Source organism: Coptis chinensis, chromosome 8, assembly GCF_015680905.1.
Source record: "Coptis chinensis isolate HL-2020 chromosome 8, ASM1568090v1, whole genome shotgun sequence".
In the NCBI taxonomy this organism is placed as follows: Eukaryota; Viridiplantae; Streptophyta; class Magnoliopsida; order Ranunculales; family Ranunculaceae; genus Coptis; species Coptis chinensis.
This window is the reverse complement of record NC_141463.1, coordinates 42097616-42120654: the sequence shown is the minus strand read 5'-3', so window position 1 is coordinate 42120654 and position 23039 is coordinate 42097616. Positions and strand designations below refer to the sequence as shown.

At 38.5% G+C, this 23039-nt stretch overlaps 1 protein-coding gene across 2 annotated transcripts in view; it reads right to left on the bottom strand.

Moving 5' to 3' along the window:
• Positions 1–23039, bottom strand: part of LOC147481493 (structural maintenance of chromosomes protein) — a 53520-nt gene that overhangs the window by 1722 nt on the left and 28759 nt on the right. For both annotated transcript variants that reach the window (XM_086580838.1, XM_086580837.1), the window contains exons 6-13: positions 22560–22633; positions 21506–21614; positions 18770–18880; positions 4633–4709; positions 4083–4149; positions 1543–1608; positions 488–595; positions 233–363 (exon numbers count right to left, since the gene is read on the bottom strand). In XM_086580838.1, the coding sequence (XP_086436964.1) occupies positions 233–363; positions 488–595; positions 1543–1608; positions 4083–4149; positions 4633–4709; positions 18770–18880; positions 21506–21614; positions 22560–22633 (743 nt within the window). The remainder of the gene's footprint in view (positions 1–232; positions 364–487; positions 596–1542; positions 1609–4082; positions 4150–4632; positions 4710–18769; positions 18881–21505; positions 21615–22559; positions 22634–23039) is intronic.

Below are 23039 nucleotides of genomic sequence, written 5' to 3'. Positions count from 1 at the left end.
TTTGTTGGTTTCATGTGTCATTGCGATGGGATAGTGAGATGAGTGAGCTCTTGCAAGGGGTATTAGGGGAGTGTAAAATTTGGTCTAGTGGCTCCTTGCTGGTTGCTACTGGGACCCATATCACTATGATTTTTATTTTCCTTCTAATACAAAGTGAATTTTACCGATCAAAAAAGAATACATAAACAATGTTCACAATGTTCTAGAAGAAAACAAAGTATGCAGTATGTACTTGGCCTGCTTATCCTTCTGCTCTGTGTACGAAGACTGCAGAACCCAGGTATCCTCAAGAAAATTGATCCATGTTTTGACAACATCAGCTTCTACTCTACATGAAGAGATGGATCTTGACTGCTCATCTTCCTAAATTGCAGAAAATACAGTGAAGATAAAGAACAGTATACCAGAAAAATGACATATCAGCTCCATAAAGGCTTATCGGTCATTCAACAGTATCGTCGTCAAGAAACAAAAGCGAGCATAATACCTTAGTTTTCAAGTGTGAAACTATTTGATTGTTTGCTTCATCAAATTGCTCCCTCTCCTCCCTAGTATTATGTAGACGTTTAAGAGCAGAAGACAAGGATATATTCACCTGCAATGATTTGAGGTAAGCCATTGACTTTGACATTGATGTGAAAATGCTAAATTGCCACAGGGCTCAAGCATGACGAAATGTTTGAATTAGGTTCAATAGTTTGTTTACCCCAGTTACATAGTAACTGAACACTGACATTGTGAAGGACTTTCAGGTCATTCCAAATAAAAAAATTCACTGATTTCCAGACTTCAAATGCTCGACTCTTGTTTTTAACACTCACTTTAGATAGGTCACTGGAAGGAATAAATAGAAACAACTAAATTTTTGTTATTTATCTTTGAAACTGAACAATTTCCCATATGACTAAGGTTGTTTCGTCATTTGAGCAAAGATTGTGGGTGGTGTTGAGGAAAACAAGTGATTTTTTTTGAAAAAACAATTTTAAGAGTCGGGTTACTCTGCCATTGAGCCTATAGCCTGAAGGCCCGATACATTTTATCAAACACTGGTAACTTTTCATGAATATTAGTTAGTACAAAAACAAGAAAGTACAAAAATGCATCCATGGATTGACCAGAGAGCAACATTATAGAAAGCTTTCAAGCAGATCGATAGCAGGTGCAGATCTTCAATTTGTCCTTTTTATAGAGTCAAATATGATATAATTGCTAAGTATTTTGATCTTATGAAGAAGTAACAGGAGAGAACGAGACAACCTGAGAGAAAAATGACAGGATTAAATAGGACAACCTTGGCACTACTTAGAAAGATTGATAGCTAGGGTTATGATCCATTCAGAATAAATCCTAGGTAGTGCATGAGATTAATTTTCTGATATTTGGATTACAAGATAATGTGAGGGAAAAACTTTAAAGTAACAGAAAAATGACACAAAAAATAGATTATTCAGGAAGAACAGTTAAACTGGTAAAGAGTTGTTTTTTTTTTTTTTTTTAAATTGGTGAATGAAAAGATAGAGCCAGAGGTAAGAGCATGAATACCCTTTTCAATTCAGCCTCAAGCTCATCCCTTTGTGTTTCAAGAGCTGAAATCTCTGCAGTCAAATCCTGTAAATAAGACATTAACAAGATGGTTGGCAACATATTCCTTGAGGCCAAAATGATCCATAATGGCAATAGATTGCATAATACAATTATTAATCTATTCATGCAATCAATATAACCCCAAGAGGAAACATAAACAAGAGGTTGTCTATCAGAGACTAATTCTTATTTTCCTTGTCTAAGCAAAGCAACATATCATTTATAAGGGGAAAAATGAAGGCACAAATATACAGTATCCTTTAAAGCTAGTCATTAATGGATGCAGGAAGACGGACATAGTGGACGAAACAAATACAAAGACCATTACGGTGCCCAGCAAACAATACTTTTTAAAAGATTTGTTTCATATAAACCAAGAGAAATCACAGGGAACAAATGATTCTCACCTACACTAACTAGCAATGAGAGAGAGAGAGAGAGAGAGAGACCTCATAATGTCCATCAAACGAATATGTGGGGAGTGTGGTTGGAAAGGAATAAAAGACATTTCAATGGTGAGATGAAGACAATGGAGGGAGGTCAAAATGTCCATCAAAGGCCTCTTATTTTTCTGGTATAAGGTGCACGTAAAGACTCAAGATATACCATTCGAGCATTCTGTGTGTAGATGAGAGAGTCTATTATGTTTTGAGAGGATGCTCTTGTTTTGCAGCTGGTTCCTTGGTTTTCTTGTTTGGCATTTTTCCTAGGTTACATGGACACACCATATTTTAGGAAAAATCTGTATCAAATACGTATCCACGTGTCTGTGTCGGACACAACATGAGAACATATTAACTGTGATATACCTCAATTTAAAATATTTTTTCGTGACAGATATGGACACACAGATCAGAGCCAATGTAACTTAGTTTTTTTTCTCTTTCTAGCTTTAAATCCTTGTAATAGTAGGACATTTCATCCTACTTCCTTTTGATTGGAATTATATCAAATATATAACATACCAATCAGAGAGAGAGCACCTCATCTCAACTTTTGAAGAATACTTTGAAACATAATTTAAGCATGAAAGATCATGATTTTATGACACAGTGATCACTTGACTTCTAGAATGACCAAAAGTTCTGTCAAGCTAAGTGTGAAGAACATTCTTGTTCTTTACAGCAACAATACCAGACAAGAAAGGGAAAAAAAAGAGAAAATTGGTCGACAGGCACTAAAATGCTGTCCGGTGGACAGCAGCTTCCTATTGGACAACATAAGCCCATTTACCACGACAGATTAAAGTAATCATTAAACGAGAAAAGGACAAAAATATAGGAAAAGTAAAACAGAAAAGGGAGAAGCAAAAAATCCCAACTCATCCACTGTTAGTCGGAAAGAACCAAAATCCAGAGTTTGTTATTGTTCAACACCCAATTAACAAACCCAAAAAATCCCAACTCATCCACTGTTAGTCGGAGAGAAGCAAAATCCAGAGTTTGTTATTGTTCAACACCCAATTAACAAACCCCACTTCACCAACCCAGTTGATTATGTTATGTTCGACTTATGGATATATCTTTCTTGGTTCCAAGGGTTCCTTTGCTGGTTTATAGCAATTTCCAACCCATTTAAACAAGAAATTAAGCAATTTCTTTTAAGGATTTTATCAAATTGAAGAATCAACTTTTTTGTCTAGTACGATTTGTGGATTGAACATTGCTGGGGTAGTGGGTAATGTACGCAGTTGCTTCTCAACAAAGTGAACGGTTTGCTAACTCTGTTCCTTCAATTTCCTCTTTTCCATTTCATCTTTTTATTTTATATTTGTTTTCAGTTAAAATATGACGCAGTAAATGGGCTTATGCAGGCCAACCAAGAGCTGCTGTCAATGGGACAGCATTTTAATGCCCATCCACAAATTTTCTCTAAAAAAAAGTTTGGGATATACCAAGCAACTGATGCCACAGGACAGTTTCTGTCCACCTAATCGAAACTTTCCAAGAATACTTAGAAACAGAAATCTAAGCATGAATGGTGGTGGTGCTATGAGGCACTGATCAATTGACTTCTAGAATGACCCTAGCCACCTAGGATCCCCAGAAGTTCTTCCATCTGTAGGGAACATTCTTGTTCTTTACAGAAACAATACCAGACAAGTAAAAAGAAAGGTTGATGAAGACCAAGGAACTTAAGCAACAAGACAGCTTCTGTCCACCAGGTGCACAGGATGCATGTGCAGAATGAGAAGCATGCTTGACTGTTTTCTATACTTTTGACTGTTGACTGTATAACTACAGTTGAAAACAAATGTCTAAATTCGACCATATCTATCACTTGGAAGCGGATATCAAAGGTAGTAGGCCCAATGACTCCGACTATAAAAGTGATGCAATTTGCTATGCAACTGTTAATATAAATGAAAACATAGGAGGGGAAGAAAGATCTAGGTTTACTAATCTAAGAACGCCAAGTTACTTGGACATAACAACAAAACTTTCATACTTAGAATCAGACGCCTCCACAATCAAAGAACCAAAAGGTTTCAAATTTACCTTCTCAACTTCACTAACTTCACTGGCTTTAGCAACACGAAACTTTAGCGCCTCTTCTTTCTGATGCCTGCTTACAACATTCAAAGAAAGCATTCCATAGCAAATTACACTAAGGTTGGTATCAATTAGTCATGGATTTATATTATCATAACAAGGTAATAAAATTTAGTAGAAGACAAATTACACTTGAATCTACAACACCACAGGTCAAAGGGACCTAGAAAACTGGATAAGACTGAAAGAATGTTTGGTATGAATGTCGGAAGTACTGATTTCAAAGGATTAATATATATGGTTGTAATTCTTTGAAAGAAAGGATGATATATATGGTTGTAAAACACCATGTCCCCATGTCTAAGAACATAATCCAAACTCTTTAAAGACTTTAGACAATCAAAACAACAAAGCCTTTATCGAGAGATGATCCCTTTGAGCAACGCTGAGATGCATTCAAAGTCACTGGTTTTGTGACAGAAAATAAAATCACGCTCCTACGCAAATGCAGTTAGATAAGAAATTTAAACAATGATCCAACGATATTTTTACGGACCTGTGATCTGAAATACGCTTTTCTGCTTTTGAAGTGGAACTTGCAAGAGAATCTGACAAGATCTTCAACTTGTCAATCTACGGATCAACAAAAAGAGTTGAAAATAGAAAATTAACATGTGATACCCATAAAATCGAACAATATAAGAATAATAGATAATAAATCATGATCCTAGTATTGAGTTGATCAGTGACATTACAATTGTAATTTTCTCATTGTGCGAGTTGGCTCCATTTACCTAATTGCTTTAGTATCTTGCTAAGGTTAGTAGTTGATGGGAGCCTGTATACTTCCATCGTTAGTAAGTGTATTGCCTATAAATGGATTCAAATTGTACTACTACAAAATATAGAATAAGCTACATCAGTTATAGGAATTACAAACCAAATAGAATCACAAACAACTTTTCAAACTAGACCACCTTTGTGCACTTTGTAATTTTTTGTGGATGTCATCTCCCCACCAGGGATAACATCCCTGTAAAAAATAGGCTCATTTGGAAATTTCTAAATATGCCAAAGAGGGTTGTAGGGTTTCAATTCTAACATTTTATGTTTACTTAGTGCATATCTTATTTATGGCATAATATACTCCACCTCTTCATCTAGAAATGTCGGTGTCAAATTTGAGTCGTGTGGGGTAGGGGCACGCCGGTCACGGCACAAAATATGGAGTACCCATGCAACAAAGTATATAAATAAATAAATAATTTGAGCTACCCAACCACACTAAGAAAATTTTGGATTCCTCATTCCTTAAATTAATTTTTCGTGATTATGTCATGAGATGAGCCATGCAACGTGGCTCCCTAAGCACTAAGGATTTGGTTCCCTATCACCTCTAGGCTTAAACTATAGATATTAAATAATGTTGGAGATATGAGTTTTCTGTTTTATTTATTTACTTGTCTTTATGTGTATGGTGAAACTATCATTGATGTGGGTGTGTTTAACATTATTGTTTCTATAATATAAAAGGGTCCACGGTCTGGAAAAAGACACAGCCGTGAGATTTTTTTCTCTCCTTCACAGACCTATTACTAAAACTTTACATGGTATCGAGCCATAGGGTTGATCCTCTCTCTCTCTCTCTCTCTCTCTCATCTACTCAGGCACATCTATGTTTACAATTTTTTTTTAGGTGCTGAAAAATGCCTATATGGTGTTTGATGTTTTATCTGGTTGCTATTTGATGTGTGTGCTGCTGATATTTGGTGTTGGTTGTTGTCTCGTCTGCTCGTGAATCAGTTCTAGTGGTAATTTTGTTTTATCAGACTTTCTTTTATTACTCTTTGTGATTGGCTGTTTGTGACTATTATTCATGACGGAGGAAAAACAACCGCCACAAGCGGTAAAGGATGATGATTTTTTGCCCAAATCCATTACTGCTAAAAAACTAAATGACGTCAATTATCTAGCATGGGCTCATGCAGTACGGGTTTATTTACGGGGGAAGAAGAAACTAAAATACTTAACTGATAATCCTCCTGCAAGTACTGACACGAAGCATGAAGATTGGATGTGTGAAGACTCTATTGTGATGGGTTGGTTATGGCATAGTATGGAGCCCCACATTGCCACCACAGTTGAGTTCTGCGATTCTTCAAAGAAAATTTGGAACTCCTTAAGTGAGTCGTTTTCTCATCAAAGCAATGTGTCTCGGGTGTATGACTTGTATGAGCAAATTTTTGCTACAAAACAGTCTGGAAGAACCCTTTCAGAGTACTATGGTACTCTTAAAAATTTATGGGAGCAACTACTACAGCATAGACCCTTTACAGCTGATTTGGAACAACAAAAGCGTCACTGGGAGGAGTTCACAATTGCTACTTTATTACGTGGGCTAGATCAAGAGTTGAAGGGTTTTAAAGATCAGATTCTCGCCAGTGAATCTTTACCTACCGCTGCTAATGCGTATTCACGACTTTTAAGATCTTCACTAGGCCAAAGTTCCACTCCTAGTCCTAATCTTACAGAGTCATCAGCCTTTGTCTCTAGCAGTGCTGGTCGAGGTGGTTTTCGTGGTGGTTTTCGTGGGGGTCGTGGAGGTCGTAGTCCTCGTGGTGTACGTGGTGGACGTACTGGTGGACGAGGTGACAGGAAGTGTGATCATTGTGGTGGAACCAATCATACAGAACCCTACTGTTGGATTAAGTGGGGTAAGCCAGAATATGTGCATCAAGTTTCTGACGCCCAGCAGCCAACACAACCACCCATTTCATCTAGGCATGTGCCTTCTAATTCTGATACTCGTGATGCACTTACCACTCAATTGAGCGAGCTAGTTCAAACATTGAAAAATGTGGCTCCCCATTCATCGTCCTCTACTGCTACCTTGGTTAATTCAGGTAATGTTGCATGTGTGGCCCATTCTTCCCCATCATGGGTCATTGATTCAGGAGCTAGCTCTCACATATCCGTAATTGCATCCTTCTTTTCTGATTTGACTCCTATAAACCACCAGATTGTATTAGCTGATGGGTCTTCCCGTCCAGTACAAGGGATAGGTGTTCTGCACCCTAGTTCTTCTTTGTCTTTATCATCTAGTCTCTATGTACCCAAGTTTCCATTTAATCCTTTTATGCCCGGCTAACCAAAACTTTGAATTGCTTTCGGTAACATTTTCTCAATCTTCTTGTGTATTTGGGACCTCTTGACGAAGAAGACGATTGGTTCGGGGCATGAGAAAGATGGGCTATATTTTCTAAATTTTGGTGAAATCCCTACTTCTTCATCCTTTGATTGAAAATTGTTTAATTTCCGCTTAGGTCACCCATCGTTAGCAAAGTTGCGGCTAGCTATCCCTCAATTGGGTCATGTGTCGAGTCTAGAGTGTGAGGCTTGCCAGTTAGGCAAACATCATCGTAGTTCCTTTCCTAGTACTAGTCATAGTCGTCAGTCACAGTCTTTTGATGTAGTCCACACAGACATATGGGGTCCTTCTCGAACCAAAAGTATGAATGGATATCTTTATTTTGTTATATTTGTTGATGATTTTTCTCGAATGACTCGATTATTTATGATGAAAGAGCGGTCTGAGTTGCCTCGCATTTTTTCTGCATACTATAACGAGATTTTTACTCAATTTGGTAAGCGAATTAAAGTTATTCGATCTGACAATGCCTTGGAATACACTCAATCTATTATGCATTCCTTTTGTGTTGATCGAGGTATCATTCACCAGACTAGTTGTGCTCATACCTCGCAACAAAATGGGATTGCAGAACGAAAGCTTCGCCATTTGTTAGATGTTGCGCGTACCTTGAGGTTTAATATGCACGTACCCAAATATTTTTGGGCTGATGCCGTCCTCACTTCTTGTCACCTTATTAATCGTATGCCATCTCTAGTCTTGGGTAATCAAACTCCTTTTTCTCTTTTATATTCCGATAGTTCTCCCTTTCAACTAACCCCTCGTGTTTTTGGTTGTGTTGCCTTTGTACATATCTTGGATCCTGGTCATGACAAGTTATCTCCCCGTGCTCGCAAGTGCATATTTCTTGGTACTCGCGACTTTCGAAAAAGGTACCGATGTTACAGTCCTGATGCACGACGTTATTTTGTGAGTGCTGACGTTACTTTTTTTGAGTCCACTCCTTTTTTTTCATCACCTGGTCAAAGTTTATCTATGGATCTTATATCATCTCGTGAGGGGGAGCATTCCTTGCCTTCACCTACTCTTCCAATGCCGATAGCACTGCCCAGTGATCCTCCTTCACCTACTCTTCCGATGCGATATAGCACTGCCCGGTGATCCTCCTCCCTTTACAGTTTACCAACCGCCGCAAATATCGACAAGGTGTTTCTAATGCTCCATGACCAACTACTTCTCCGTCAGAGGCTCCTCTTGCTTCCTCCTGTGATTCAATTAATGAGCCCATTGCAAAAAGGAAAGGTACACGTTCTTGCACTCTACATCCCATTAGCAATTTTGTGTCCTATCATCGTCTTTCCTCTTCATTGCAGTCATTTGCTTTCACTCTTTCTTCTGTTTCTATTCCTTCCTCTTATGAACAGGCATTGTCTTCACCTGGTTGGAAACGTGCTATGGATGAGGAAATGAGTGCTCTTTACAAAAATCTTACATGGGAACTTACTCCTCTCCCTGGTGGGAAACATACAGTAGGATGTCGTTGGGTCTTCACTATTAAATACCTTCCCGATGGTTCTATTGAGCGCCTTAAGGCGAGGTTGGTGGCTAAAGGATACACACAGAGATATGGAGTTGATTACTTAGAGACTTTCTCTCCTGTGGCTCGCCTTAATTCTGTGCGGATTCTTCTTTTTCATTCTTCGCTAATCGTTCTTGGCCATTATATCGACTTTGATATAAAAAATGCTTTCCTTCACGGTGACTTACAAGAAGAAGTCTACATGGAGCAACCTCCTGGTTATGTGGTTTCGGGCAGCGAGCACCTTGTTTGTAAACTGCATAAGGCTCTTTATGGCCTTAAGCAGTCTCCTCGTGCATGGTTTGATCGTTTTAGTGCTGTTGTCATTGGCTTTGGCTTCCAGCGTTCTAACTGTGATCACTCTGTCTTTGTGCGCCGCTCCTCAGGTGGTACCATTGTTCTTATTGTATATGTTGACGATATTATTATTTCTGGAGATGATTCTGAAGGAATTACATCGCTGAAAATGTATTTGGGCCAAAAATTCCATACTAAAGATTTGGGTGCTCTTCGGTATTTTCTTGGGATTGAAGTTGCTCGCTCTCGACAGGGTATCTCTCTATCCCAAAGGAAGTATGTTCTAGATTTGCTTTCTGAGACAGGTTTTTTGGGTGCTCGTCCTATTGATACTCCTATGGATTCTACTGTCAAATTGGATGGCGAGCAGGGGGAGTTGTTTGCTGATGTGGGCAGATACAGACGCCTAGTTGGGAAGCTCATTTATCTTACAGTTACTCGTCCAGATATTACTTATGCGGTTGGTGTCGTGAGTCGCTTTATGCATGCTCCACGTCAACCACATTTTGATGCTATTTATCGCATTTTGCGATATGTGAAAGGTAACCCAGGGAAGGGTTTGTTGTACCAGCCACTGTCTTCTTTGTGTGTGACGGGATATAGTGATGCTGATTGGGCTGGTAGCCGTTTTGATAGACGGTCTACATCTGGCTATTGCACCTTCGTTGGGGGTAACCTTGTGACTTGGCGTAGTAAAAAGCAAAATGTAGTTGCTCGTTCTAGTCTGGAAGGAGTATCGTCGCGATGGCTCACACTTTATTCGAAATGTTGTGGGTTCATTCTCTCTTGAGGGACATGGGTATTGATGTTCCTACTCCAATGCAAATGCATTGTGACAATCGAGCGACCATCTATATTGCTAGCAATCCCGTCTTTCATGAACGCACAAAGCATATCGAGTCGATTGCCACTTCATTCGTGGACCTACTATTGAAGAAACAGATTACTACTCCCTATATTCGATCCAATGACCCGCTAGGTGATATATTCACGAAGCCATTAGCTTCGCCATGTGTTTCAAAATCTCGTTTCAAGCCGGGCATGTTTGATGTGTATGCTCCACTCCGGGGAGTGTTGGAGATATGAGTTTTTCTGTTTTATTTATTTACTTGTCTTTATGTGTATGGTGAAACTATCATTGATGTGGGTGTGTTTAACATTATTGTTTCTATAATATAAAAGGGGTCCACGATGCGGAAAAAAGACACTTTTGAGATTTTTTCTCCTTCTTCGCAATTACTAAAACTTTACAAATAACTATATCAATCTTCTAATCAGGGTATCCTGCCGGTAAGAGGTAAACAATTCGATGTCGGGCCATCAGTCGAAGCTAAAGCTTTGATGATTCCAATATCTGAAATGCAATGTGAAAGCCACGATCTGGAAATGAGTCCTCTAGCTCTAACCATGTATTCGAAAATTGAGGATACAAACTTAAATGCCGAAAATGCTTTTTGGAATCTCCTTCTGGAGGTATGATCTTTCAAGAGAATGACGTATTGGGGGAAGGTGAAGAAGGGTTGGGTAGTCCGTCTGTTGTTAAACCCATTTCGATGCATGGTCCGTTAGAAGATTCCATGGAGGAAGGGACTATTAAATGGCTTTTGGAACGTGTGAATGAGTTAGCTAATATAGCGGGTCTTTCTTACGGGGAGAGAGAGCAAGAGGCGTTGTCTCTACTAAAAAATATATTGTGTAAGAATCTTAGAAAATTCGAAGGCGTCCATACTTTGGAACGGGATCATGTTGTTTTGGGAAAGGCTGGTCAGTCTCGGTCGGAGACAAAAGATAAGTTGAGCAAAGAGTTGTGGAGGTTGTCTAGTTCTGTTAATTATGGGGATGAGTCGTCAGTAAGTAGTGGTTGTAGAGGGAGGGTGATTAAACTTAATAATGAATCATAAAATTCTCTCTTGGAATGTGAGGGGTCTTGGTGCGGAATCGAAACATCCCGCTATCAAGGATTGTATTCGTCGGGTTCAGGCTAGTGTGGTCATCATTCAAGAAACCAAGTTAGAATGTATTTCTTCCCGTTTGGTTAATGATATTTGGGGCATTCCTAATGTTGATTGGATTTTCCTTCCATCTATAGATACATCCGGGGGTATTTGTGTCATTTGGGATAAGGATAAGGTGCAAGTGTTTGAGTCCGCTACCGGTTCTTTTCTGTGTCTATTCTCTGTGTGTTTAAGGTCCATAAGGTTATCACCGGTGTGTATCGTCCTCCTTGTGGAAAGAACTTAGATATGTTTTGGGGTGAGCTGGACGATACTTTTGCTTTTGCTAGTGGGTTGCCTTGGTGTATAGGCGGGGATTTCAATATTACGAGATATTCCCAGAAAAGGTGGGAGTCGTATTAGCTGAGAAGTTTGAGGAGTTTGTGAATAGATGTGAACTCATGGACCTCCCTCTTATAGGTAGCAAGTATACTTGGTCTAACCATCAAGAAAATCCAATTCTTTCAAAATTGGACCGTTTTTTGGTGAACATCGAATGGGAGGAAGAGTGGCCTAGACTAATCCAGTCTATTGTCCCATGTGCAACCTCATATCATCATCCGATTGTTTTGGAGTGTGGGTGTGATGTTAGGAGACCTACCCCGTTTAGGTTTGAGCTTATGTGGTTCGAGGATCCGAGATTCATCATTAATATAAAAGATTGGTGGGATTCGTTTCATTTTGAGAATAGTCCAGGTTTCATTTTTGCTAATAAATTGAAAGCTCTAAAAGAAAAGATTAAAGTGGGTCGATCGGAAAAAAGAAGAGTTTCTCAAGGAAATAAAAGTCCTTAATATGAAGGAAGAAGAAAATATTTTGTCGTCTCCAGAGAGGCGAAGAAGAGTTGAGCTCAAGTCGGAGTTTGAGATTTTGGCTAGGAGGGAAGAGATTTCTTGAAGACAGAAGAGCAAAACTAAATTACTTTTTGAAGATGATCAAAATACGAGTTTCTTTCATCAAATGGCTAGAGTTAGAAAAAGAATAAACCACTTAGAGTGTCTTAACATCAAGGGCAAAGATATTAGAGGGGAAAATTGCCTTAGAGAAGAAATTGTGAATTTTTATCTTTATACTGAGCCAACTCAGGCACAACCTTTGGTGGATGATCTCCCTTTGGCGGGTATATCGCTACAGGATAGAGATGAGATGGAAGAGATATTGATGAGGATGAGGTTTGGGATGCCATTTGTAGTATAGTTCAGATGGTTTTCCTGTAGAGTTTTATAGGAAATGTCGGGAGATTATCAGAGTTGATTTCATGAACATGGTTGTGGATTTTAATTAGTCGGGTTTTCTTCCTCATACCCTTAATAAGACTTTTGTGACTTTGATTCCTAAAGTTGATGATGTGGAAAACATTGGGGACCTTCGCCCTATCAGTTTGATTGGGAGTGCTTATAAAATCATTTCGAAAGTTCTCTCATCTAGACTGAAGAGAGTGACCAGTTGTGTGATCTCCCAAGAGCAAGGAGCTTTTGTGTATGATTGACAAATTTTGGATGGTATTCTTATCACCAATGAGGCAATTGACGATCGAAATAGGAGGGGTGTGGGTGGTATTGTTTGTAAAGTGGATTTAACTAAGGCGTATGACCATGTGAGTTGAAAGTTTCTTGATTATGTCTTAGATAGAATGGGGTTTGGTTCTAAGTGGAGAGGATGGATTAGAAAATGTATTTCTACCGCCTCTTTTTCTGTGCTTGTGAATGGGTCTCCAGCTGGTTATTTTAAGACTACTAGAGGTCTTAGACAAGGAGATCCTTTATCTCCGCTCTTGTTTATTTTGGTAGTGGAGGTGTTGGGTAGAATGCTTTCGAGGGCGAACGAGATGGGAGTATTGTCAGGGTTTAGAGTTGGTAGGGAGGATGTGCTCATTTCTCATCTTCAGTTTGCTGACAACACCATTGTCTTTTTAGGGGATGATATTGAGCAGGTAAGGTGGTTTAGGGGCATTCTCGGGTGTTTCGAAGTTGTGTCGGGTCTATGTGTTAACCTCTCAAAGAGTAAGGTGTTTTCAGTGGGGTAGGTGGGAGACATTCGCATCTTAGCCTCTGTGCTTGGATGTGGTTCGGATCGTTTGCATTCTATGTATCTAGCCCTTCCTCTTGGTGCTCCTTTTCGATCTAAGGCTATTTGGGATCCTGTAGTTGAGCGGTTCAGTAAGAAGCTTAGCGGTTGGAAGGCTAAGAATTTGCCTAAAGGGGGGCGTCTTGTACTCATTAAGAGTTCTTTATCCAACCTACCTGTATATTCTTTGTCCCTTTTTTATGCGCCTCTGAGTGTTGTTCATAGAATAGAGTCGATCATTAGGAATTTTTTGTGGGATGACACAGACGAGAACCATAGGTATCACCTCATCAATTGGAATTTGGTTTGTTTGCCTAAGATGGATAGGGGCTTGGGTGTTCGGAGTATACATACTTTCAGTCTAGCGCTTTTAAGGAAGTGGCTTTGGAGGTTTGGTATAGAGAGGAATAGTCTATGGAGAAGAGTTATCGTGTCTAGGTTTGTTGAAGCTAATTTTGGTTGGGAGGTGGTCCCGTTTGCATTCCTAATGGGTGTGACGTTTGGAGGGGTATTATGAAAGTGTTGCCCAAGTTTAAAAGAGGTATTAGGTATAGTTTTGGTTTAGGAGATAAAATATTGTTTTGGGAAGACACATGGCTGGGAGATAGACCTTTAAAAGAGGTGTTTAATACTTTGTTCAACATAGGGTGCACAATTAGCGAATGCATGGTTAGATCTGATGGAGACATTTCTTGGAACCTTGGTTTTCGTAGGGCTTTCAACGATTGGGTTATCGATGAGTTAGCCTCTCTTATGGCTCAGCTTGGAGAGGTACATCTCAACCAACGGGACTTTGATTCGATGGCTTGGTGCCCTGACAAGAAAGGGATCTACTCTACCAAGTCGTTTTATCTCATTCTTCGTTTTTGGTATCCCCAAAATAATGGGGTTGTTTCCATTCCCCATTTTCCAGGTTCAAGAATTTGGGGTTCCAAAGTCCCTACGAGAATTGCTTTCTTTGTTTCGTCTACAGCTTTAGAGCGTATTCTTACTGTTGACAATAAAAAAATTTTAGGGGTCAAACTCTAGATTTTTGTCCCTTATGCTCGATGGTTGAGGAATCGGTTAATCATGTGCTTTTGCATTGTCCTTTTTCCTGGACAATTTGGTCTTGCTTTCATTGGGAGTCTCGTATCGTTTGGGTCAGTCCTAGTTGAGTGGTGGATCTCCTTACTCAGTGGTACACAGGGCCTTTTTCATCGAGAGGGCAAAGAATATAGAACATGCTACCTTTCGCAATTATGTGGGGTATTTGGTTAGAACGGAATAGACGTATTCTTGAGGGCAAAACTATAGTGATCCAGAAAGTCGTACTAGATATCAAAGGGCTCCTTTGTTATTGGAGTAAATATTTTATGGATCTAAGAAACATTCATTTTGAACAATTTGTAGCTAGATGGGAAGATATTATGTATAGAGAGTCTTGAGGAGGGTAGTTGGTTTATTTTTGGGTTGTTTTTATATTTCCGTTGTAATGGTAGGCTATCTCGACCTACGTTTTCTTTGACTAATACAATTTAACTTTTACCAAGCAAAAAAAAAAAATCTAAGCCGAACTGAAAGTGGATGTCTTTTATATACTTTTTGCAATAATCCTTTTTTCTTTTTCTTTTTTATCGGTAAAATTCACTTTGAATTTATAACAATGATAGTAAAGATTATATGTTTTTGGGTCCAAGTAGCAATGAGCTACTCGATCAATTTCACTCTCCCAATAGCCCTTACAGAAGCTCGCTCATGTCACCACCCCAATACCCCTTGCAGGTTCCTTTATAATGTGTCATATTCATTTTGAGGTTTCCGACTTTGGTTTTTACAGTACTTAGTACTGTTATGTAGTTGAGTTTAACTTGACTCTAGCAAGAAGGTAATAGAGTTCACATATGGTGAGTTTTATCCTACCATTTGCAAGATTAAGATAGCTATTTACAAGTAGAAAAACAAACGACCTAGACATATTGATGAATATATTAAGAAGGTATGCGACGATAATCTTAAATGGACATTTTCTAGCAAGTATTATCTATACCCAAGACAAGTCATTAACAACTTGATTGGCCCCGAACCCAAAAAAAAAAACAACACAAAATCTATGCTAAAAAGAAAAATAAAACTCCCTTAAACACAACAAAACCACAGTGACCACCCTTTCTATCCTCCTCTCATCATCCCTCTTCACCTCACATCCTCTACCCCAAAAGTCCTCCTCCAGCTGAATCGTGCATGGTCATCCTCCTCACTATCTTTATCATCTAGGTCAACAAAGTCGCTACCGTCATCAGACAAGGAGTAGGTACCTTCCACCATGCCTTCCTCCATCTTACCAAGAAGCTTCACAATCTTCTTGCCATGGTTGACCTTGAAACCCCATCTTTCCCCAAAACGGATCATCTCCTCTTGCTTTTCTTTCGAGCTCAAAGGCTTGACACCGCTGCTACTGCCCACACTACTTCTCCTCTCCACCCAACTCTTGAGCACCAAACTTCCTCCTTTTGGTCTTCACGAAAATCTCTTGTCGACCACCACCTCCAATGTGATCCCCTCTAGTCTTCTCCACAACTACCAAGGCCCTTGTTCAGGCTCCCATTTCTTCTTCATTCTTCTTTCATAGACTTTTAGAGAATTTCCATTTTCTTTGGGTTGTCATATTGACACCACTAGTTCTACTAAGGCTGACCCAACTAACTAGTGGACCACCACTTGACTAATCCCTCAGTTAAAACTTGCTAGGGCGGTCCAAACTGAAAAAAAAATAACAAATAAATATATAAAATGAGCACCAGTACCTGTTAAGTTGCTACAAAAATATTGCCTAATTCTAGTAAGATTAATTCTCTTAATGTTTTTTGGTAATAATTTAGCCTCGGGATATTCACATTTTGGATTTCGTAATCATGGCTTTGAGGGGTATGTCTTTGGAACTGTAAATAAACTTGAAACCGGTAGAAGCTTTGAAAGAATGAAAAAGGTAAGCCATTGAGAAAGCAAGTAGTCATTGTTTGAAACATGCCAATACGACATTCTGAATTGGGGTTACCAATTAAAACAATCAGATTAATACAATAGATTAGCCATCTGACTTTAAGAACAAGTAATCTAAGACATTGTCATGTAATCAAACACAAACACATTGTAATCTGATCAGCATTAAGATTTTTTTTTGGTTTTGTAAACTTTGTTTTTGAGAAGAAGAAGACATTAGGGTTGAATAGAAAGAGTTTGCGGGTTTTATTTTTTATATAGAAGAACACGTTGTCAAGGCTATCCCTTTAAAAGTCAATAAAGTAGAGCTAAAGTCAATAAAGTAGGTTAAAGATTTTTTCACTCTCTATCTCTTTTTTCTTCTATTATAGAGAGTAAAATAGGAAAAGAAATGTCCTAAGTTAGTTTTAACTAGAATTTTTAAAGTTAAGTTAGTTTTAACTAGAATTTAGTTAAGTTGTGGTTACTTCTTAGTTAAGTGGCTCTTATAAAACTGGTGGTGTCAATATCCCTTTCTTTTTTACTCCCTTTCCCCTTTCACAAGGCAGCCAACAACTTCTCCAACTGATTAATGACTGAGCCAATGTTCAGCACCTAACCTCTACTTTTGTGCTTAATTCTATCTGATTGTGGGTTGGGCCTTTCCTTATTTTTTGAACTCCCTCTCTTCAGCCCTTCTCTCCTTTTTTATTTATTTATTTTTGCTCGGTAAAGTTGAAATCTCATTAAAAATGAAAAGAAAGTAGGCCGAGTTTCTTTCCTATTGTTGTTTCTTTGTGTTTGGTCTCCTCAAAGAAATAGCTTTTGGCCCATCCATTGATCCACCACCTTTTTCTTCATAATCTCAGATTTACCCTTGGACCCCCCGCCGAGTTTCCACATCTTTAACTTCCTCAACCCACCATCACTCAAACCCATATTAATTTCATTTATTTTTGTTCCTTCAGGTCTAGCCAGTTTTAAATATGGGCATCCAACCCAAAATCAATTGTTGATAAGTGGAGAGGCCCCAAGACTTACATATTTTGAATGTGGCTTAAGATACCCGATATGGAATTATAAATCTCAACACTCCCCCTCACTTGTGGCTAATATTTTAGCCTAACACGTAGACAATTTTTAAATGGGTGGTGTGGAGTGAATGGGGCCCTCTAGGCCAAAGAAATAACCCGCTCTGATACCATGTTAAATATGGGCATCCAACTCAAAACCAATTGGTAATAAATGGAGAGGCCCCTAAGACTTACATATTTTTCTGCGTACACTTAAGATACCCCGCTATGGGATTATAAATCTCAACAGCCACCTATCTGATCTCACTACCATATGTTATTGCATTAACACTAGCTACAACCTTGCACCACGTCCTTCCATTGCCAGTTTGTCACGCTTTGTGGCTGCCACATGCCCCCTCCAAAACTCCATAATCAATCCCCTATCCCAATCTACACTCACTTAGCATGGGCCATACTCACTTAATCTTGGGTGGACATATGGATTTGGTTGTGAGGCTTGCTCTAGATTCTTTCAACAACAAGAGATTGTGGAAAGTCACTAAACAATATCTATTGAACTCACATTAAATTCTTTTTATGAAAATGGAAAATGACCAAGATAATCCTCATTTTATTTACCAACCTACTCTATTTTACATTTTTACAATAAAGACCATACTATCACTTAATATGAAACTTTCATTTGTTAGCCGAAACCTGAATGTGAATGACCTCAACTTGGTAAACTCCTCCAATGAGCACAAAATGGATACCACTCTACTCATTTTATAGCTCTCTTTTGTCTCTGCCTAACCATCTCCTCTCTCCAAAGTTCCATGGAACATGGCTTCTTTGTCTTGGTTTGCCACCTTGAAGTGTAGCGCACCACTAAAAACGTGGAAAAGAAATGATATCATCATCACTGGCATTAAGGTATAGATGGAATATCACTCCGACATACTGAATCCTAACCACCTACAATCAATCTAAGGGCTGATTCTAGGTGAAAATAACTACTATAACATGGAGATAACTCTCCAAAAAAATCTACCCATTTAATGACTTTAGCCTTTCCGAAGTTGGAACAAGTTGAACAGTACATAAATTGTCACTAATTCCAACCTTCTTCTGCCAGTTAAAAATGTACAAATAAGTCAAAAAAAAATTGTGGGGATGGTCTCCGTGGCAAGAAGATGACATTCGCAAAAATCATCCCTTAATTCATTGTTTGTCGAAATAGTGTGTCTGCAGTCCAGCTATCCTTTCCCGCTGATCATTACGTGTATAAAGTCGGATGAGGATGCTGTTCTTCGCCCTTTGTTTTCTTTTGCTTTATTAACTTAGTTTTATTTTTCTTGAGGAGGATTTCTGTTAATCATGCATGTGCAAGTCTGCCAAACCTAAATTTTCCTCCTTTCAGTAGGGATTAAGAAAGCAACATTTTGCAGTGGTGTATAGAAGCATTGCTCTTAGCTCTGCTTGGTATCCACAAACTGATAGATAGTTTTACGGAGAAGCCACTTAAAGGTTTTGGGCCCTACTAATTAAGAAGAACTTTTGTAAGTAAACAAATTCTAACAAAATAAAAGCATACAAGGACAGACAGAAATGAGGACAAGAAGTAATCATGCCTTTTGAAAATGGATCTCAGGTGAGTCACCGTTGTTTAGCGATTTCTTCTGCAGTAAAAGCGCTTCTAAACGTGAACAAAGTCTAACTTCTGCCAGCACCCCTTTTAGAGCCTACATATGCAAACACAAAGAACTATTGCTTAAATTGGGTAGTGCAAAAACATTAAGGGTGTACAAATATCATACAATACTCAACATAGAAAGGAATGGTCAATAAAACTTCAGATATGAAGATCTGCAACAGATGTTAGATTTTTGGAGAAGCGGGATCAACTCCTTGAAAGGAATGGTCAATAACTAAAAAAATAAAAGTGTATACATCTTTGTGTTTTAAGCAAATTTACTTTTATCCTATAGTTAAAGTAGCTGAGAGACCTATTGAAAAAAACATATAAAGCCACCACAGTTAATTTCCTTGAAGTGGTCAAGTGAACAAATCAATATGCTGAAACTGCGCAACAGAATATTGAGCCCAACATGGTAATGTATCAAGAAGACACTATGGCTGCTTCTAGCTTCTTTGGAACGGTTAGATGCTGTTGAATCTCAACAGAAACCTATTGAGCAGGTAACCAAATGCTATACCACTCAATCCTCAATCTTTTCAACAATGCCCTGAAACCTATCTTACTGACCAACAACATAGTCCTAATGGTGAACCACCCATCAGTGAGTAGCAGCCAAGTCTGAATCCTGATTTTGTACCATGCCCTTTTATAGGTGATGACTGCCAGGATGCACAGCCTGAGATGAAGGAACATAGGGCCTTATTTTCTCTATATGCATAGAGGAGTCGCAGAGAAGCTGAGGAATCAGTGAAAGATTGTATCTACTGAGATTGGGGCGAGAATCAAGGTTAAAGTACCACAACACTAGAAGAGCCAGAGAGAGCTGTTAACCAAATAAGGTGCTTCTAGAACTCTCACATAATGAGGTTAATCCTCCGATGAATATGATCGAGATAAAAATGTTCCAATAGGAAAACAATAAGGTGCAACCGTACAACATTATAAATACTGTAGCAAGAAAAATAAGATGATGTCCATGTATGTCCTGATGGATGTGGTGTTTGATCTAGAGTTTTCATCGTTTCAATTCTCAGATAGCATAGATGATACCACAGTTAAAAGGCAGTGGAATTCAAAGTAAGATCTCAAAGAAACAATTCTATGCCAACAGCAACATGGAGACCCTGATCCTTGAAATGGAAAGGAACAAAGCCAAACATAACCAGAGAAGATAGATGATGTCCTAGATGTGTTTCCTTGTTAGGCTTGGTGAGCAGTAGACAGAAGCCCCTGTCTATTGTCAATTTGAGGATGTAACCTCAGGGATAGGGTTTCCTTTCATTTTTTGAGTCATTAACTCTTTTGTGACTGAGCCTCCCAATATTGTCAATGGTGGATTTATTGCCAAAAAATGTATTATACGGTGTTGGGCGTTTCCCAGGAAACGTGTGCACGCAGAAACTGGTGAGATCCGCAGGGCAAACATCAAAGAAACATGTCGGGAATGCTGTGAAAATATTGATATAGGGAACTGCAAGCATGTGAAATGGGTATTATATGTGCAGGAAGCCCAACCTTCATTTTAGGCAGATTTGGAGAAATTTTAGAGAGTTAAATTACTAGCACTCTAAGAACATCTTACTTCTTAACCAAAAGTTGATCCACCTACTTACATCTTTTGAGGTCACATGTTAGAAGGGCGTTCACGCCATTTGAGGTCAAAATGGCTCACTAGGCTGGAAAAGCGGCTGACTAAGCTGGAGTCAAATCTCAGCTTCACACTTTCATCAATCACCACTGGCTGACCACCATTGTTGATTTTTGTTAAATGTAAGTGTTAATTCACTTTAGGTCATTGAGTGTAAGTTGAGATGGAGATAGATTATGGTTGGGGAACTTTTTAAATGGCATAATAACAATGTTCATTGTTGAATAATCAGGTGTTCACATAACATTTTTTGCATCATGAACAGGGGGAAAAAAAACAGGGTCCATTGCCGTTCCCCTTTTCCTGAACCCGCATCACTTTCTTAGAAGAAGATTGTATCCTCAAGGAGGTGAATGTGAACACTTTATGATTAATAAAACTGGTGGTGGCCTGCATAACACCAACTTACTTTCACAATAACAACAATAATACTAGAAATAATAATAATAACAATTATACTTTAGTTTTGCCTTTCAATTAGATTTATATAGTCAAGGTTTCTTTTTAACTAATGGTGAGCAAAGAATTGTGCTGATAATGACAAAAGAATAAAAAAGTGCATGTGTTAATGTATGCAAGAAAGATGAGACCGCATTTTATTACAAATTGCAAGCAACATTCTCTATGATTGATTAAAAGATAGTCTGTAACATGTAGTGTTGAGATGTTTAATATAGTCCCACAATCCCACATGGGACAGTGTAAGCCTTGCATTAAAGTATGTAAGTCCTGGGGCCTCTCCACTCACCAATTAATTTTGAATTGGATGCACCGGTGTTTAATAAATAGGAACATACTGCTGGAAGATCTGTCTTCTTTTAAAACACGAGTATACCGATCTTTAAGAAGCATACTTGTGTTTCAAAAGTCAAGACCATTTATAGACAAAATGACTTTCTAAAAGTCTGTAACTACATCCTATAAACATCTCTATTGAGCTCAAAGTTAGCCATGTCGCAAGTGAATTTTAAAGACTTTATAAATAGAAGTGCCATAAAAAAAAAAGGCCAACTAGTATACCTCTATTGTTATTAATTTTCCTGGTGCTTCATGACCTTCACTTGAAGGCACTTGAGTTGCTTTAATTCCATCAAGCTTTTGTTGTAAACCTGAGACTTCAGCATCTATTCTGTGACCACACAAAGAAGAAGAAATTATTAGTAAAGATTATCTTGGTGGTCATGAATAATATATGATGATGACTATCTTAGTCCTTTCGCAAAAAGAAACCCACCCCACTACCGCTTGGCACCTAAGATGTAGGAAACAGTATGAACAGATAATTTTCATATCAAGCATAACCAGTTGTGAAGCCAGGATCTTTTTCGTTGGAGGCGGGCAGGTTTACAAATGGAATGTGCACGAAAAAGAAGGGGGGGGCCAATGAGATCATTCCTTTTGTGCATGCATGCAAACGATGACCAATTAAAATTCAACCAGCAATAAAAACTTTCAGAGCATCCAACGAAAAACCAATTGACAATGATTATCTGTTCCCAGGATTTGCATATTTTAATAGGAGGCTTTAGAAACCAGATATGGGCTTATAAATATCAACATGCCTGTTCACTCGTGACGTTTCTACGTTCCATTCAGTTATAGAAACATTGTAAAGTATCAGTCCCTTTGATTCATGATGGGGTATTTGGTTGGAGCGGAACCACATACAGTTCTTTGAGGCTAATCCCTTTATTAATAATTAAAATCAAAGTACTCTTCCTTTGTTGCAAAAATTAGCAAGATTAGAGGTCATTTCCCTTGAGGGATTATTTTGTTGGAGTTTTTGTTAGCTCAATGTTGTATTTTGTTTCAGCCTTCCTTTTTATTCTCCTCTTTTGGATGTCTTTTTCGTTTTATCTTTGGTTTTTGCAGGTCGTCTCCAATCATGTGATGCTTGCAAGATAAGATGTAAAGTTAAGACTGCCGTTTCAAGGCCAATGCACACAAACGCTTTAAACAGATAGGCTTAAAGAAGGTTCACATGTGATGCTTGCAAGATAAGCTATAAAGCTAAGGCTACCGTTTCAAGGCAAATATGCACACAAACGCTTTAAACAGATAGGTTTTTAATTACCTTGCAATATCAGCATTTTGCTTTAACCCTGAAATTGCGCCCTGTGCAAATTGGAGTAGTTCTTCTCGTTTTACCTGAACAAAAAGTGTCGAACACTAGTCAAACTTACAAGTCTTCGTTTTCCATCCAAGCTTTCTTTTTTATTTGATCGGTAAATAGATATTTCATTGATATAAAAATATAAAAACATAGGAATAGTAGGATGAGGTATCCTTACATCGATAACCAACTGAAAGAAAGAACAACAACAAATGTACACAAGAAACAAAAAACACCGTTCTCAAGTCAAAAATATCTTCCCATCTACACACAAAGTGCTCAAAAGGAATGTTACTAGTTTCCTCATGAGCTTTGGCCCAGAAGAATAAGAGACCTTTAATTGACATGATTACTTCCTCCAAACAAGCCACAACACCCTCAAAAGTTCTTCTATTCCGTTCCATCCATAGGCCCCACAAAACCGCAAAAGGAATCATTTTC